The sequence below is a fragment of the Podospora bellae-mahoneyi genome, chromosome 4, assembly GCF_035222275.1.
Source record: "Podospora bellae-mahoneyi strain CBS 112042 chromosome 4, whole genome shotgun sequence".
Taxonomy (NCBI): Eukaryota; Fungi; Ascomycota; class Sordariomycetes; order Sordariales; family Podosporaceae; genus Podospora; species Podospora bellae-mahoneyi.
Window position 1 is genome coordinate 2,417,985 of NC_085883.1, and position 14,740 is coordinate 2,432,724.

The 14,740-nt window shown below is 51.8% G+C and overlaps 5 protein-coding genes and 1 non-coding gene across 6 annotated transcripts; 3 read left to right on the plus strand and 3 right to left on the minus strand.

Annotated features, from left to right (window-relative positions):
* Positions 1-74: 74 nt before the first annotated feature.
* Positions 75-3,545, plus strand: DAL81_1 (Fungal specific transcription factor; the record flags this gene model as incomplete). Its single annotated transcript, XM_062872669.1, has 3 exons — positions 75-448; positions 704-1,517; positions 1,620-3,545. 3 exons carry the CDS (start codon positions 75-77, stop codon positions 2,754-2,756), a joined length of 2,325 nt encoding a protein of 774 aa, XP_062732425.1. The 3' UTR covers positions 2,757-3,545.
* Positions 3,546-3,566: 21 nt separating this feature from the next.
* On the minus strand, positions 3,567-5,940 carry QC761_408067 (uncharacterized protein). The gene is made up of 3 exons (XM_062879087.1): positions 4,492-5,940; positions 4,125-4,405; positions 3,567-4,074 (listed from the first exon to the last, which is right to left on the minus strand). Exons 1-3 carry the CDS (start codon positions 5,420-5,422, stop codon positions 3,667-3,669), a joined length of 1,620 nt encoding a protein of 539 aa, XP_062732426.1. The 5' UTR covers positions 5,423-5,940; the 3' UTR covers positions 3,567-3,666.
* A 2,724-nt stretch (positions 5,941-8,664) lies between these two features.
* On the minus strand, positions 8,665-9,198 carry QC761_408064 (uncharacterized protein; the record flags this gene model as incomplete). The annotated part of the gene is made up of 1 exon (XM_062879086.1): positions 8,665-9,198. One exon carries the CDS (start codon positions 9,196-9,198, stop codon positions 8,665-8,667), a length of 534 nt encoding a protein of 177 aa, XP_062732427.1.
* Positions 9,199-10,297: 1,099 nt separating this feature from the next.
* Positions 10,298-11,440, minus strand: QC761_408060 (uncharacterized protein; the record flags this gene model as incomplete). Its single annotated transcript, XM_062879085.1, has 1 exon — positions 10,298-11,440. One exon carries the CDS (start codon positions 11,438-11,440, stop codon positions 10,298-10,300), a length of 1,143 nt encoding a protein of 380 aa, XP_062732428.1.
* A 220-nt stretch (positions 11,441-11,660) lies between these two features.
* Positions 11,661-11,732, plus strand: QC761_0067990. The gene has a single exon. It is a non-coding gene; the product is annotated as a tRNA-Arg (tRNA).
* A 4-nt stretch (positions 11,733-11,736) lies between these two features.
* On the plus strand, positions 11,737-13,183 carry QC761_408055 (uncharacterized protein). The gene is made up of 4 exons (XM_062879084.1): positions 11,737-11,911; positions 12,119-12,189; positions 12,253-12,580; positions 12,658-13,183. Exons 3-4 carry the CDS (start codon positions 12,456-12,458, stop codon positions 12,941-12,943), a joined length of 411 nt encoding a protein of 136 aa, XP_062732429.1. The 5' UTR covers positions 11,737-11,911; positions 12,119-12,189; positions 12,253-12,455; the 3' UTR covers positions 12,944-13,183.
* Positions 13,184-14,740: the final 1,557 nt, after the last annotated feature.

A 14,740-nucleotide genomic window follows, 5' to 3' on the forward strand; every position in this document is an offset into this window, starting at 1 on the left:
CTGCCCGGACTTAATTTTTTTTTTTGAACATTCGGGAGTTCCCGAACATAGACGTCCCTTTTTAACAAGCAGCCATGTCCACCTCGATCGCCGTCCCAAGGACGGCCCCAATAGCTATCGCGCCAAAACCCCCCGCGGCACGCTTCCCACCGAGTCGACAGGGCAGTGTGCACCACCACGGCCACAACTTTGACTCTTACGGGAGCGGGTTCAACTCGCCTGATTCGGGGTCGGTGCTGAGCTTGAACACGCCGCCGTGCGAGGCTTGCCGGAACAGGAGGAGTGAGTGCGTTATGGGTGAGGATACTGAGGAGCACTGCGTGGCTTGTCAGTATAGTGGGACCGAGTGCTCGTTGGTGGAGAGCAGTGGGAGTAGCAGCCCTTTGGGGGCGAGGAAGAGGAAGTTGAATGGAGGGGATGGGGCGGAGGAGGGGAGGAGTAAGAGGAGGTGAGACAGAACAATTTTTTTTTAAAAAAAAAAAAAATTTCTTTTTTTGTTCTTTTTGCTGATGACAGGATGGGAGGGGTGGGGGCCACGTTTTATGTGAATGGCTCTCTTCTTCTGCTTCTTCTTCATCATATTCCTTTCTGTTTTCTTTTCTACTTCTTACCTACCTATGCCCACCCCCACCAAAGGCCAAGATAGGCCATCGAGATCTTGTGTCTCTACCAGGACTTACCTGACATGTTGATTGGTCAATAGTTCCCCAGGACGGTCTGATAACAGATCGCAGCGTCGGCGGCAGAACCAGCACCACCAGCAACCCAGCGTCTCGTGCACCACGACCAGCAGCTCCCTAATCGAAGACATGGCCAACTTTGGCGGGCCCACGCTGCTTAAGCGCACGTTGGGGCTGCAGGCGGATCGGTACTGCCAGTACATTGGGCCCACCACTGACTTTGAACCCTCGCTCATCAACCTGTCATCATTCGACCCGCAAGATGAGAGTCTGCTCGCGAGGGGGACGTTGAGGAGGGTGAGCGACAACGACACGTTCTTGTTGCTGCCGGACAACAACACGCCAGGGTATGATCACATCGTCGAGGACGCGGACGAGATTGAGAACATTGTGGCGCCGCACGGGAGGAGGCTGATCGACCTCTACTTTCGGGTAGTGCACCCGGGCTTTCCCATCATTCAACGGAGTGTGTTTTATGAAAAGTACGAGAGGAGCCATCGCGAGTTTTCGCCGCCGTTGCTGGCGGCCGTGTATATCCTGGCCATCAACTGGTGGGAGCACGAGGAGGAGCTGGCGGGGTTGCCGAAGCCGAATGTGAGGGAGCTGGAGAGGTTGGTGAGGACCACGTTGGCGGATGCCATGTACAGGCCGAAGCTGTCGACGATACAGGCGGGGCTGCTGTTGAGCCAGAGGCCGGAGGGGGATCAGTGGGCGCCAACTGCGCAGCTTGTGGCGGTGGGACAGGAGCTGGGGTTGCATTTGGACTGCACGAACTGGAAGATTCCGCCTTGGGAGAGGGGGTTGAGGAAGAGGCTGGCTTGGGCTCTGTATTTGCAGGTTAGTTTTTTTTTTTTTTTTTTTTCCTCATTTTTTTCTTTTTCAATTTTTTTTTCATTCTCGTAGTGTATGACTTGTATGATATTGACTTGTTTTGTCCAGGATAAATGGGGCGCCCTCGTCCACGGCCGACCTTCCCACATCTTTGCGTCCAACTGGGCCGTCCAGCCGCTCAACCCCAACGACTTTCCCGACATTGAATTCGACGAGACCGACTCCGAGGAACGGCTCGAGCTTGAGAGGGGTCGGGTCCTTTTCAGGCAAATGGTCCAGCTTTCCCGAATCCTGGCCGAAATCCTGGACACGTTTTACACTTTGCAGGCAACCTCTCAGATCGCCAACGCCGGCCCGCAGGGCACTCAGCTCGTCTTGTCCCTCGCCAAGCCCATCCAGCTCAAGCTCAAGGAGTGGTATTCCGCCCTCCCGGCCCTCGTCAGGATGGACTCGACCTTTCAGACCACACCCTCGTCCTCTTCGGGGAGCAGGTTCTCCCCGATCGGCTATCTGCACCTGGCCTACTTTGCAACCGAGATCACGCTCCATCGCCGCATCATCAGGTCCATGTCCACCCTTCCGGAGGACAACAATGCCAACACGCCGTCCATCGACCCTTACATCCAGCACATTTGCCGCTCGGCCGCCAAGGCCAGACTCATCTCCGCAATGGATTTTGTCAACCGGCTCACTCCGTCCCACCTGAGGGCGTTTTGGTACTTTGCCTCCAAGACAAACTTTGCGCTGATCGGGACGTTTGGGAGTTTGCTGTGGGGGACGAGCCCGGGGAGGGAGGAGGCTGAGTGGTATAGACGGCGGCTGGGCGAGTACAGGTGGACGCTGAGCGTGTCAAGCAAGCCGGGGGAGGGGACGAGCAAGGGGTTGACCGAGTTTGCGATGGGGATGCTGGATATCAGCACGGGGTTGTTGAAGAAGCTGCCGGAGAAGCCGTTGTTGAGTCGGAGCGGGAGTGAGGTTGGGTTTGGAGGGCCAGGGGGGGTGGATCAAGTGAGGAGGAGCAGCTTGTTTGCCTTGGGGCATGCGGGGGGGAGTTCGGCGAGTTTGAACAGCATGGCTGGGGGCGGTGGGAGGGGGGGGACGGGAGGGGGGTTTAGTTTGGGGATGCAGAGTCCCAGGAGTGATATTGGGGAGGAGGAGGGGGAGGAGATGGACAGTGAGGATGATGGGGAGGGGGAGGGGGAAGGGGAAGGGGGGGGGTATGGGAGTTATTCGGTTGGGAACTGAGCCTGCTTGACGGTTTTGAACTGGGGGGGGAGAGGTCAGACGGGGGTTTCGTGTGTGGATTTTTGAGTTGCGCTCTGCTTTATATGGGGGAGCTCGGGTTCAAGACGGGAATTTCCCTGCCATACGGGGAAGAAGGAAGTGGAGAGTGGTGGTGCAGAGGTGGCAGTCGCCATGACTTCCCATTTGGGAACACACAATATTGGCAGATTTTCAGCTTGACGATGCAGTCAGAGAGCTGGAAACTGCCTTTATTTGATCCCCTCAAAACTTCCGCGGAGATGCAAAGATTGCGCGATGGGGAGCACGCGATCTACCCGCTTTCTACGTGTTCTACTTTTTCTGTACCAACAGGGTTTGTGGGGAATGTCATGTGCCAGCAGGTAATAGCGTCATTTTTCTTTTTTTTTGGGGGGAGGACCCTAGGTGCATTAAGTGTGAGGGGAACTGTCACCATCACATGAGAGAGTAAGGGAGGGCTTTTTCTTTTTCTTTTCTTGGATGATTTGATGAAACACATGTTATGATTCTCTTTTTGATACCCGAGTTCTATATGTTTTTATAGAAGGTTGCGGGTAGGAATTTTTCTTTTTTTTTTTTTTTTTCCGAAGGGTATCATGGCAAGGGAGGGGATGGTAAAGATTGATATAACTTGATATGATAGGTAGGAAGGATTAGGATAGACTGACTGGCATGATGTTATGGCAACGATGTTTAGATTTTTATGAAAGAGAGATTGGAATAGAATAGAGAGTCAGTCGTGTTATTGTTACAGTGTTGATTTATTTTCCTACTCCAAAGGAAAACAAAGATGTTTGCTTACGTGCTAGACTAACTAACTTACTACCTACCTACCTACCTACCTACCTACCTACCTACCTACCCATCCATAGCTTCTTCCCCTTCTTTTCTCTCAACCCACAACCTTTTTCGCGAACGCACCCTCAAAAAGCCTGTTCCCCTCAGGCGGACTCCTCAACAGCCCGTTCCTGGGCAGCGCAGGGTTGTTGCAGTAGTCGTCCCTCACGCTGATGCAGACACCGGGCGTGCCGCGGCAGCAGGACAGCAGGATGCAGGCGGAGCCGTACTCGCAGTCGGAGTTGACGGCGCAGCCCTTTGCGCCGCAGACGTCGCCGGCCCAGGCGCAGACGTTGCCTGCCGACTCGGCGGCCTCGGCGCAGAGGCAGAGGTCGGTGTAGTCGTCGATGGTTTCCGGGTTGGGGGTTGCGCCGTCGGCGGAGCAGAGGTCGCCCGGGGTGTTGCAGGACCAGGGGTTTTGGCAGGTGGAAGCGCAGACGCCGTTTATGCAGCCGGAGGGGCACTATATAGGGTTGGTAAGGGGATTGGGAAGGGGAAGGGGGTAAGACGTACTACTTTATTGCAGCGACCGCAGTTGTTGGGGTCGTTCTTGTAGACGCAGACGTCACCGCAGAGGTGCTGCTCGGGATCGGCGCACTGGCAGCCGCAGTACTTGTCCTTGACGCCCTCGTAGGTGAGAGCGGCGTTGGCCATGCTGTAGTAGGCCACGTAGGCGGAGGCTAGGTTGCGGCAGGAGGAGAGGGAGGACTCGGTGCGAAAGCGCTCATTGCAGCGGTCGAGGAGGCGGGCGGCGAAGCCCGAGTTGCAAGTGGTGAAGGTTTGGGTGCAGTCGGCTGTCAGGTGGGTGGGTTAATTATCTCGAACACAAAGGAAGGGGGGGGGGAAGGGGGGAGAGAGAAAAGGGGTGAAAAAGACTCACTCCAGCAGACATCCACCCAGTTGCAGGCATCTTCAAACGTCTCGTGCAGCTTTGGCGCGAAATACCACCTCCACCAATCTGTCGGGCCGCATCCGTTGGACGTCACCGGGGGAGCGGGGTCGCGGGTGGTGTAGTCTGCGCCTTTGGGGCAAGTCTTGGTGACGGGGGGGTCGGCGATGCCGTCTGGGAGTCGTGGGAGGACGTACAATCCCACCGTGATGCTCGGCCGACCCCCGCTGCTCTCGGCAATCTGGATACCACCGTTCTCCTGCTGCTTGGAAAAGACGTGGGAGTGCTTCTTGGTAGGGGAGATACCTCGAGCGTAAAGCTTGCCGTCCTTGACGGCAAACTCAAACTCTAGCCCGTTGATCACACCCGCAGTGGAAAGACCGTCGCACTGGACGGAGAAGACTGTGGTGACGTAGGGCTGGCCCCGTTCATCGCGGAGGGCGGTCTGCCCGTTTGTGCTGCGGAGGACCCAGCCTACTTCCCCGTTTTTGAAGATGGCAAGGTAGCGGGATGGTCTGTCGCCCCGGCCGGGGAGGCGGACGTCAAAGACGCCTCTGGGGGAGAAGACGTTGTTGGGGGGTTCGAAGACGAGACCTTGGAATTGGTCGTCGGGATCGGTCTCCTCGATGGCGCGGCTGGTGCGCCGGTCGCGAGTAACGGCGAGGCCGTTGGGGGTGAGGTAGGTGAAGTCGCGAGGCCCGTTTGGGTCGACGGCGCAGCGTTCGTACGAGGGAGGAATGAGGGGTCTATAGCCTGGTCCTCGGAGGGGGGTGGGGAGGGATTCGGCCGACCAGATGGCGTCTTTGAAGGTGTTGAGGGCGATGGCGTCGGCGGCGATCTCTGCCGTGTTGGCTTCCGAGGCTACGGCTGCGTGGGCGCCGGTGAGGGAGGAGAGGAGGGAAAGGAGGGTGAGGGACTTCATTGTGAAGAGTGAGAGCCCGGGGCTCGGTCAGGAAGAGAAAAGGATGACCGATGACAACACAGGAGAGGAAAATTACATCAACGAGGAGGAAGGAAAGAAGGTATGGGTTTTATTCTCCGACTATTCTATCACGGTTACGGAATGGTTGGCATCATGATCATGACCGCAGAGTACACGATACAACCAACCTCACTCAAGCTAGCGACCAGCCACTATCCAGAATCCCATATCTCTCGTGGTTACTGGGCCATCGAGCTCACGATGGAGAATCGGTTCAGGGGTGGACCAACGGACCGTATAATATGCCGTGGAATTCGGTGACCAACCTCACTTTCCACTCTTCCAACTTTTCATCCCTGCAGATCTTGCCGACTGTTCAGCATGTGAGCTGCGGCCCGACTTTCTGTCCAGCATTCCTGAACTATGCTGGTCAGGAGGTATGGAAATATGCAGGAACAGGCACGTCAGGGAAATTGGTATACAATACAAAACTGCTCCCATTGTATCACCCTCACTCCCGCAACAACAATTCAACAACATTAAAGAAGAAACGACCAGGTAGGTATCGAGCCAGCCAGCCAGTCAGCTTCACCTGAGCTTCACCATTCAGATGATAGCCACCCTATGTCTCGGATCGCCATCTTACTGCAAGGTACACTAGAGAAAATGTCTCACGCATAGAGGAATGAACCACGGAACTGTGGTAATGACGGCATCTCGTCGAACGCCCAACGGTAGCTGTCAAACTAAGGAAACGGAGACTGCGGGTTGAGGTTCCTAAGAATGGCTTTCGTAATTAGTTAGCTCTTCCGAATATCTCTGCACTCTTATGAGGGCCTGTTGGTCATCTTTTGAGTTCCCGTTTCTTAGTCACAGCATGAGTGGTGAGAATAGGGGCAAAAAGGGGGGCAATGCCAAGACGTCAGTCAACATGGACGGGAATCAGCTGTGGAACCCAAAGTTAAAGAATCCCGCCAAAAACATCCAACACTGAGAATTACCCAGTGGTCACTCACCTGAGTACTAGTTCGGCGGTCATGTAGCATGACTGCGAGGATGAGCGACTCTAAAAAGGATATATTGTTTACTTCAACATGTGGAAGAAAGGGTACCGCTAAACGGTTCGTGAACGGACAGGCTTGGCCCGTCTTAACCGTTATAGATTAGAAAATATAGATACGCCCATACCGCGGTGTTAAAGTAGGTGAAAGGTGTTCTAGATGTGTAGATCGCGCTAATAGCTCTTGGCCGGCTTATGATTAAATATAGTTAGTATTAGTTATATCTTTAGCGTTAGTCCTACCTCCAGCGTAACTACTCCGGTAAGTTTACTAATTCCGAAGAGATAGAAAGTTAGATATCTGGTCCGCTTTAAGCAGCGAGCTTTTTATAGTAAATCGCTTCTTGTAACGAACTCTTATCTAGAACCTCTGAAAGGGATACTAGTCGAAGGCACTTCTGAACAATCCTAGTTCGGTATAGCGAAATAGTGTACAATAAATGACTTATCTTAATTTGTCACTGACCAACCATATAGGAAGAACGAGTGGGAACTGCAGCAGGCCGTGGTAGCCAATCAAGGAAAATGTAACGGCGGGGCTGCAGGGTGATGGGGCGCTCACCTATTAGCAAAGTGAGCCGGTGAGCTTGGTACGGAGGTACCTGGAGGATGGAAGTCTATATATACGGAGGAACTGGCTGGTGTAGATAGACAATTCCGCAGTATGCAATTCAACTCACAATCGTTGGTATCTAGACTGTTGTGATTGAGACAAGCCATTTTGTTGTACACTGTTTAGCTGTACCGAACCAGAGTATCCTTTTCAGAGGTTCTGGATAGAGGTTCGTCATAGTACTTTAATATAACGATCTCCTATTTAGAATCTTTAAAAAGAAATACCGGTAAAAGCCAAATTTTTACATAATACATCGATATAGTTAAATAATATATAATGAAATATCTTATATAAATACTTGAGACATTGTAAATATAAGTTATAAGTATTATATACTACGGAACTATTTATAAGGTACTTAGTTCTTCTGTATATATAGACTATAGCTTTACTAGAATTATTATACTCCCTTAGTGATCTCCTATCCAGATTATTAGATCGTTTTCAAAAATTTAATAATCTGTATTCTAGATCTTTCTTATTTCTTAAAAATCCGGATCGTTAAATTATCTCTATAATTCAATAATCCCTTTTAATTAGCTAGTCTTTTCCTTACTCCAGTTGGTTACTTTTTCCGGGCTTCTCGCCAAGGTCGTAACACCTAAGCAGAGGGAGTATAGTGGAGCAAAACCTTCAGGGGAAAAATATATACCACCAGGGATTCCCTGGTGGTTACCTACCTGAGTACTGGTCTAGCACTCACCTGAGTACTAGTGGCACTCAACTGCTTATCTAGGGGAAAGCGGACGGGATCCCGAGTTTCCAACTGGTTATGGTCGTATGTGATTGTTGATGGTGATTTTAGGTATTATGTGAGACAACGGTTGATTCTGAGTACTTGGGTCAGTCCTGGCATGCGCACCTTGCCTTTGTCAGAGATGCTGTGTTAGTTCTGAGACCTGGAGGATGAGGGTTGGGTTGATGAAGAGGAGGGAAACAGGAGTATGGATTTGGACAGGTAGGTAGTAGGCACATGGAATGGGGGTAGGGGATCGATCTCACTGGAGACATGGTTTTGTTTGGCACCTACCCGATGGATATATATACCTAGGTACCCAGTGCTACCCTGGTGGTCGCTCATGCTTTGAAGCTTTGAGGCAACTAAGGAAGGTGGTGGTGAGTAGCGAGAGGTAGTTGGAAGAGACTGGGTAAGTCCTGTCGAGAGCTCAGGGGATAAGTGAGCGATCCAATCAGCTTCAGTCTCACACAAAGCCATTGCTCTGCTGTCCCGTTGTCCTATCCACTGAACAACACGAACCCCGAAACCAAAAAAAACCCTCCCAAAGGAGTACAAAAAAACATCTTTGAGATTGTGAATGTTTCTATTGTTGTTGTTTTTTTCCTTTTCTTTTTTTCTTTTTTTTCTTTTTTTCTTTTTTTTCTTTTTTTGGTGATCATAAAACCATTTCCTAATATCATCTACCGAACATTACCATTCTTTCCAATCCAACCTACTTCCTCCCTATCCCAATGAGACTATGATGAGAGAGTCATCATCATGCATGTTGTTTCCTCCGCCATCACAATGACAAGCGAAAGATGTACATTATTTACACGATTACCTCCTTACTTCATATACTCCCCCCTCGCCTCCCCAAAATCCCTCCCCATCGCCTGCCAACTGCTCCCAGCCCAAGTCTTTCTTGCTAGCTCCTCTTGTACCATCCTCCCTCTAATAACTCCCATCGTATGACCCGCCGGATCCCGGCTGTTGACAACGTGTGGAAAACAAAGCCTGACCTCCGTCTCGATTTCGTCAGCCTGAACGTTCAACTCCTTGAAAGTGCAGACCAGCTCCCCTAGCTTCCTCCCCCGGAGCAACCAGCAGTCGGAGCAGATTTTCGGGGCCGGCCCCCCGTCCGGCAGCATGCGCGGCACGGCGAAGATTGGGAGGAGGGGTACTGGGGAGAGGAGGTGCCTGCAGTGGGAGGAGTTGAGGAGGGAGAGGGAACGACGGCAGATGGGGCAGGGCACCACGGGGGGTGCGGGGATCTGTGGGAGGGCGGCCCCAGGGGAGGGGGTGAAGTTGGCGGGGGTAGCGTTTGTTTGGCGGTTGCGGATGGAGTCGTGCCAGCCCTTGAAGCAGGGCTTGCAGACCATGTGGCCGCAGAGGAGAACCACGCCCGGGAGGGTGGTGGCTCAGAGATGAGCGGGGGTGAAAGGGGTGAGGATCTCGGGGTCTTCGAGGCAGAGGTGGCAGTTGACGATCGGGCGGTTGATGGTGACCTTGGGGTCGTGGGTGTGAGCCACGAGTTGGGAGAATAGGGTGAGAATCTCACGGGTGTTGTTGGGGGTTGTGGAATCCATCTTGGTGAATGGTGGGAGTGGTGGTGGTGGTGGTGGTGAGTGTTGTTTTGGTGATGTGTGAGTGTGGATGATGGGAGTCCGATGAGGAAAGGAAAGGTCTTCTTGAGGCTGTTGAGGATGAAGCCTGATTAAACAGACCATGGTGATGAGGTTCTCATGAGCGGAACAAGGCGAGTGTGTGTTGACCACAACTGGTTTATATTGATATACACTGGCTCTGTTGGATCACAATACCTCAAGTGTAGACTCAGCACCTTATCTATGCCGGTCTTCACTGATTGTAGTAGTGGTTTGAACTCAACTAATTCAGATTAACCTGACAATACATCTCTTCCACAACCAGCCTGTGCTATACACCGAGTCTACTTCTTGTTTTCACCTTATGTTGATACAGCGAGGATACAGTCTACGGCTGATTCAAAAGCATCCCCTAGAGTTTCTCAACCACAACTAGTCAAACACAACCGCATTGTTATGCTCAATAACAACATTATTCGCAGGATTCTTTTTTCTTCAAGCTTGAGCCCAATGCTCCTGGAACGGGGACTTTGCAGCCGTCATCTTTGTCTAGGTGAGCACCTGGCGCATCTCCCTTACTCTTCAATCTCTCGGCAAAAATCAGCAGATCTAGCCAGTGCTCAAAGTGTAGAGGTGAAGTGCCATTCGTTGTTTCATACCAGTCTGACCTATCACATCAAATGGCTTTTTTGACAGTTATAAGGGTTGAGCAGAAACTTTGTTTTGATCGCTTTGAGATTTCTCCAAGAAATGCCTCTACGTTTTGTTCAGAGTGCTATGTGGATGCCAGCCGACATCAAGAAAAGCAACTGCCTAAATAACTGTTGACCATGATATTGTACAGCCTCCCTTACTCGACCACCCTCAGCGCCCCTCAGTACCTTCGATTCCCAGTATCTGCCTTACCGCTCCTCTCACGCTCCAACATGGCATCAAACTCCTTCTGCGCCTGATTCTTCGCATAGTCCTTCTCATTCTCCGTATAAGTATACGACTCTGACTTGCGCACCGGCGCTGCTTGATTGTCCTTGCCCCACGAGGCAGGATTCTCACCCGACTTTGCCGCCTCTCTGATCTTGTCCCACGAGTTGCTCAGCTTCGGAGGGGAATGGCCAGTATTTCCACCCGTTGATGAACGAGCGCCATCTCTTTGAACAGGTGCAACAGGTGAGGCATCGTCAAAGAGGAAGCCATCGTCGTCCTCCCAGCTCTGTGGGGGCTCAGGCTTCGACGCTGCCTGGGCCGCCTGTTGTGCCCACTTTGGTCGTTGATACTGGGCTGGCTGCTGTGGTGTCTCTTCTTGCTGTTGCCCTCGTTGATAGTCTTGCTGTGGCGCACGGTCCTGCCCGTAAAGATCACCCATCTCCGGGCGGTGCTTTTGCTGCTCGTCTGACTCCTTGAACATTCTCAACAGCTTGACGCTGTAGGAGGTATTGGCGAAGCTTGCGAACAAAACAGTGGTCCAGATGTTGACCACAAAACCGTACGCAGCCAGACGGGCCAGGCGCCAAGCTCGAACGGCAGCCTCACCTGTCCACTTGGGATTGGCCAGAGATGGGAAGGCATTGATGTTGTACTTTTCCGGGCTTGGGGTGTAATGAGGAAAACGGAGCTTGTCACGGCCCCGGCGTTCAAGGGCAATGGTGGTGGCAATCCATACAGGTGTCTCGAGCTCCATGGTGTTGACATATGTGGTTCTGAAGTTGGCAACAGCGTTGGCCTCGTCGGTTCTCAGAGGGCGTTTTGCCATGATGTGAGCAATGTTGAGTGAGACGGAGATCTGCTTGGCCAAAAGAGAGTTGTCGCCGCCGCTCTTCACCCAGAACGGGGCCGTGAGGTTCTCGACGGGGAAGCTAAGCTGTCGGAGGATGCGATGCCTTTCCTCGGGTGTCATGACTATCCTTGGCATGCCATTCTTGTCGAGCAACGGCTTGGTTGGGGTGCCATCGCCCATGTCGAATTGGTTGTTATCGTCTGAAGAGCCCATGTCGGCCACCGAGTCGTCTGGTAGAGGCATTTTGTAGTTTCGGTGAGTAAATTTGAGTGAAGTTGCTTGAATCAATTTGATGATGCAAGGTAGAGCTCTTGAGAGCTCCAAGCTTCCAGCCCCCACCGAGATCTGGTCTGACGTCGGTAAAGTGGCCCAAGCTTCTCAGATCTAGCCGATCATCACCTATTTGATTCCACTAAGTACTCTATCTCCAGCGTACTAACCTCCAACAAGGAGCAATTGTTCAGCCCGGCTAGCGCAATGGTAGCGCGTAAGACTTCTAATCTTAAGGCTGTGGGTTCGAGTCCCACGTCGGGTGCAAACTGATCCAAGCTGGTATCAGCTATCACTTTTGCATCTTCTTTACATATATATACATTTGTGTCTGGATATTGACACCACCAGAAAGATCTCCTTTTTGTCTCTTCAGGAGATGTGGTGGATGAAAATGATCTGTGTCTTGTGTGTGGACCCCTTGTCTCGGAAGTCATACGCTGAGTAAGTGTAGCTTGCACTAGTACTCGTCGGAGTACCATCCTCAGCCTGGTTATGACATCAAGCGTTTCGCTTTGGTGTTCATATTGCATTTGTTGATGACATGCAGCGCTCTAATATACGGTGGCCGCATAAGTTGGGCGATACTAAGGACATGGCACTGCAGCGTCACTAATCCAAGCTAGAGCATGAATACTGATCAATGGATAGCAACTTAGGGAAGACATTGCTCTTGCAAGCCTACTTGCCTTCAAGGACAGCGAGGTTCATGAACCATCTAGGTACCTATGTCGGCATCGTGTGCGTGTTTATATGTTGACTAAACAAACATCTCAATGATTCAGCGTCTTGCAGTCAAAAGGGAAGTGCAGAATTGGTTCTAATACCTAGTTGAGCCAAATAACTACTTCGGGATTGTCTTTGAGCTTTTTGCTGTGCCAGGAGAAGCATAAATAGAAGAAATGGTCCTCCCCAACATGTCTCATTTTCATCATCAGCACACACCAGATACAACAACGACAACACAGACACCCAAAGCTCTGCCATCATGAAGTTTCTCAGCGTTATCGCCCCGGTCCTCTTGGTCTTGAGCGGGCCCAGCATCGCCTCCCCGACCCCTGAACCCGAGTACCCTACCATCAGCAACACCACCGTGGTTGACGAATTGCTTGCGTAGGATTCCGCCCTCCCTCCTCCCAGATTTCTCCCCGAAGAATACACGTAACTGACCAGATATCCGGCACGCACAGTAAGCGGGCCACCTGTTCCGGCTCCCTCAGTACCTGGACCTCATCCTCTACAACATGCACAGGAACTGCCGGTCAAGTCATCACCAACCCTAACAGCGGCCAGTGCTACACCCACGGTTCTGGCGCCGCCCAACTTTTCAGACGTGCTTTGTGGAGTGGTTCCTCGGCCACTGTTACCTTCTATTCGTCGACCAACTGCAATCCTGGCACTGTCGTTTCCACCACCACCACTGGCCTTCTTTGCTGGGCCGGATGGGAGTTTTGGAGTTTCAGAGTCACATGCTAGTTGGTGACGAAAGTGAATGAGAGGAAGGGGTGCTTCGATCAAGTAGCTGTGGTGCTTGGTTTTGTACGGCTTTGGGGGTCATCGGGAACCTTGTTGTCGAGTCGCCGATGGGGGAGATTGGTAGAATAACCACCTAGGTACCTCATGTACCTTTTTTCACTTAGGTCAAGGTGTGGTCTCGGGAACTGCAGCCCAGACTACCCCACACACTCGTTAAAATCGACTCTTTGATGCTCGGGCATTGTCGCTGTCCTCTTTTCATTGCTCTCAACTTGACGAGGTTGATTGCCAAGCAACCACCAGCCAGAAAATATACAGCGCGGTTATTTATGTCCATACAGTGTTTTGGTACACCTCACCTTCTTGCACTTTGGGCAGTGTACCTAGGTGGGAGGAAGGTGCTAGTCACATCCTGACATTCTCATGAGCACTATCGATTTCCCAATGCTCGATGTGGCATGCTCCCACCTCACCAACATGTTTTCAGTTGAGATGGGTGCTATGTATGTGTGGGGTGAGTGTACTGTTGCCTGCCTGATATCCACACTCCTTCAAACCCAAGCTCTTTGAACAAGCATCAACAAACACTTCCGTTTCATACCCTCTTTCTACCATCTTTGGAACCCCCCAAGTCTGTTGGAGACACACGCCAACCGGCTTCATGGCAACCAACAACCTTCATGCTGTTTATGACCGTCATCTCGGCCAGGTTGACAAAGACGGCACACTCGATACTGCCGTCAGACTGGTAGACTCGATTCTTCGGGAGGGCAAGGCTCTCTCAGAAGAATCTCGAAGCAGAACCCTTCTTTTCTCTCCAAGCGCTGATGAGATGGAACGCCGACGAAGAACTTACACCATCTGGCGTGACCGTTACCTGTGCTAAGTTTGCCGCTTGGCTTCTCGGCGAGCCTTGCATCCCGCCAGGCCGGGGTATGCACTTTGGGGATCCCGATCTGTTTTCTAGAGCTGTGGCTGCCGAACACAAACAGACAGCACCGGCTTCGGTGAACCTCAGACTCGACTTTACCTGCGCCGTACAGCTTTTTCATCAACTCCGGTACCTTTCTTTCCAAAGTGTCCAAAGCTGCTCTGCTTGAGCCGTCAAAATGGCAAGGAAACAGTTCCTCCAGAGACGATGATTGCTGGATCGGGAAAATACATGATTCAGCACAGCAAATAAGCAGCCAGAACCAGCACTTGTGGATGGACACAATGGAGGCTCGCCCCCAGTTTCCGCGCCGTCCAGCCTTTGGGTTGGGTGTTGGGAACGACATATTCGAACCCAGAATGACAATGGAAGGGGGCCTCCATGCTCGGCAGAATCTCACAGATCTCTTCCTCATGGAGGGCGGTGCGTGTGAGATTTGCCACCACCAAAATAGCCTGTCAGCCTACTTTGCAGACATGATGGGCAACCTGAAGCAGGAGCCCACTAAATTCGACATACTATGCAAACAGAAGACGAGATGTGATATCTCTCGAACTTACATGTGCCGATTCTCGGACAAAGATACCTCACATCAGTCTCGTCAACGAGGTTCTGGAATCACATATCCGCTACCAAGCCAACAAGGACTCTCCGACCAAATTCCAGGTCGCTAGCTGGCAGCTCTCAATCCCTACAGACATCGTGTGCCATGGTGATGCATAGGCAGTTCCAACCTATCGTGACACGGGCAACACCGACTAGTTTGTGTATGACAAGGTGATATCTCAGCAGCTGTACCCTTCTTAGTGTTCCCTTTCAATAAGTCCCACCACGAAGCTCTGCAGATCTTCCGCAGCTTCGGACGT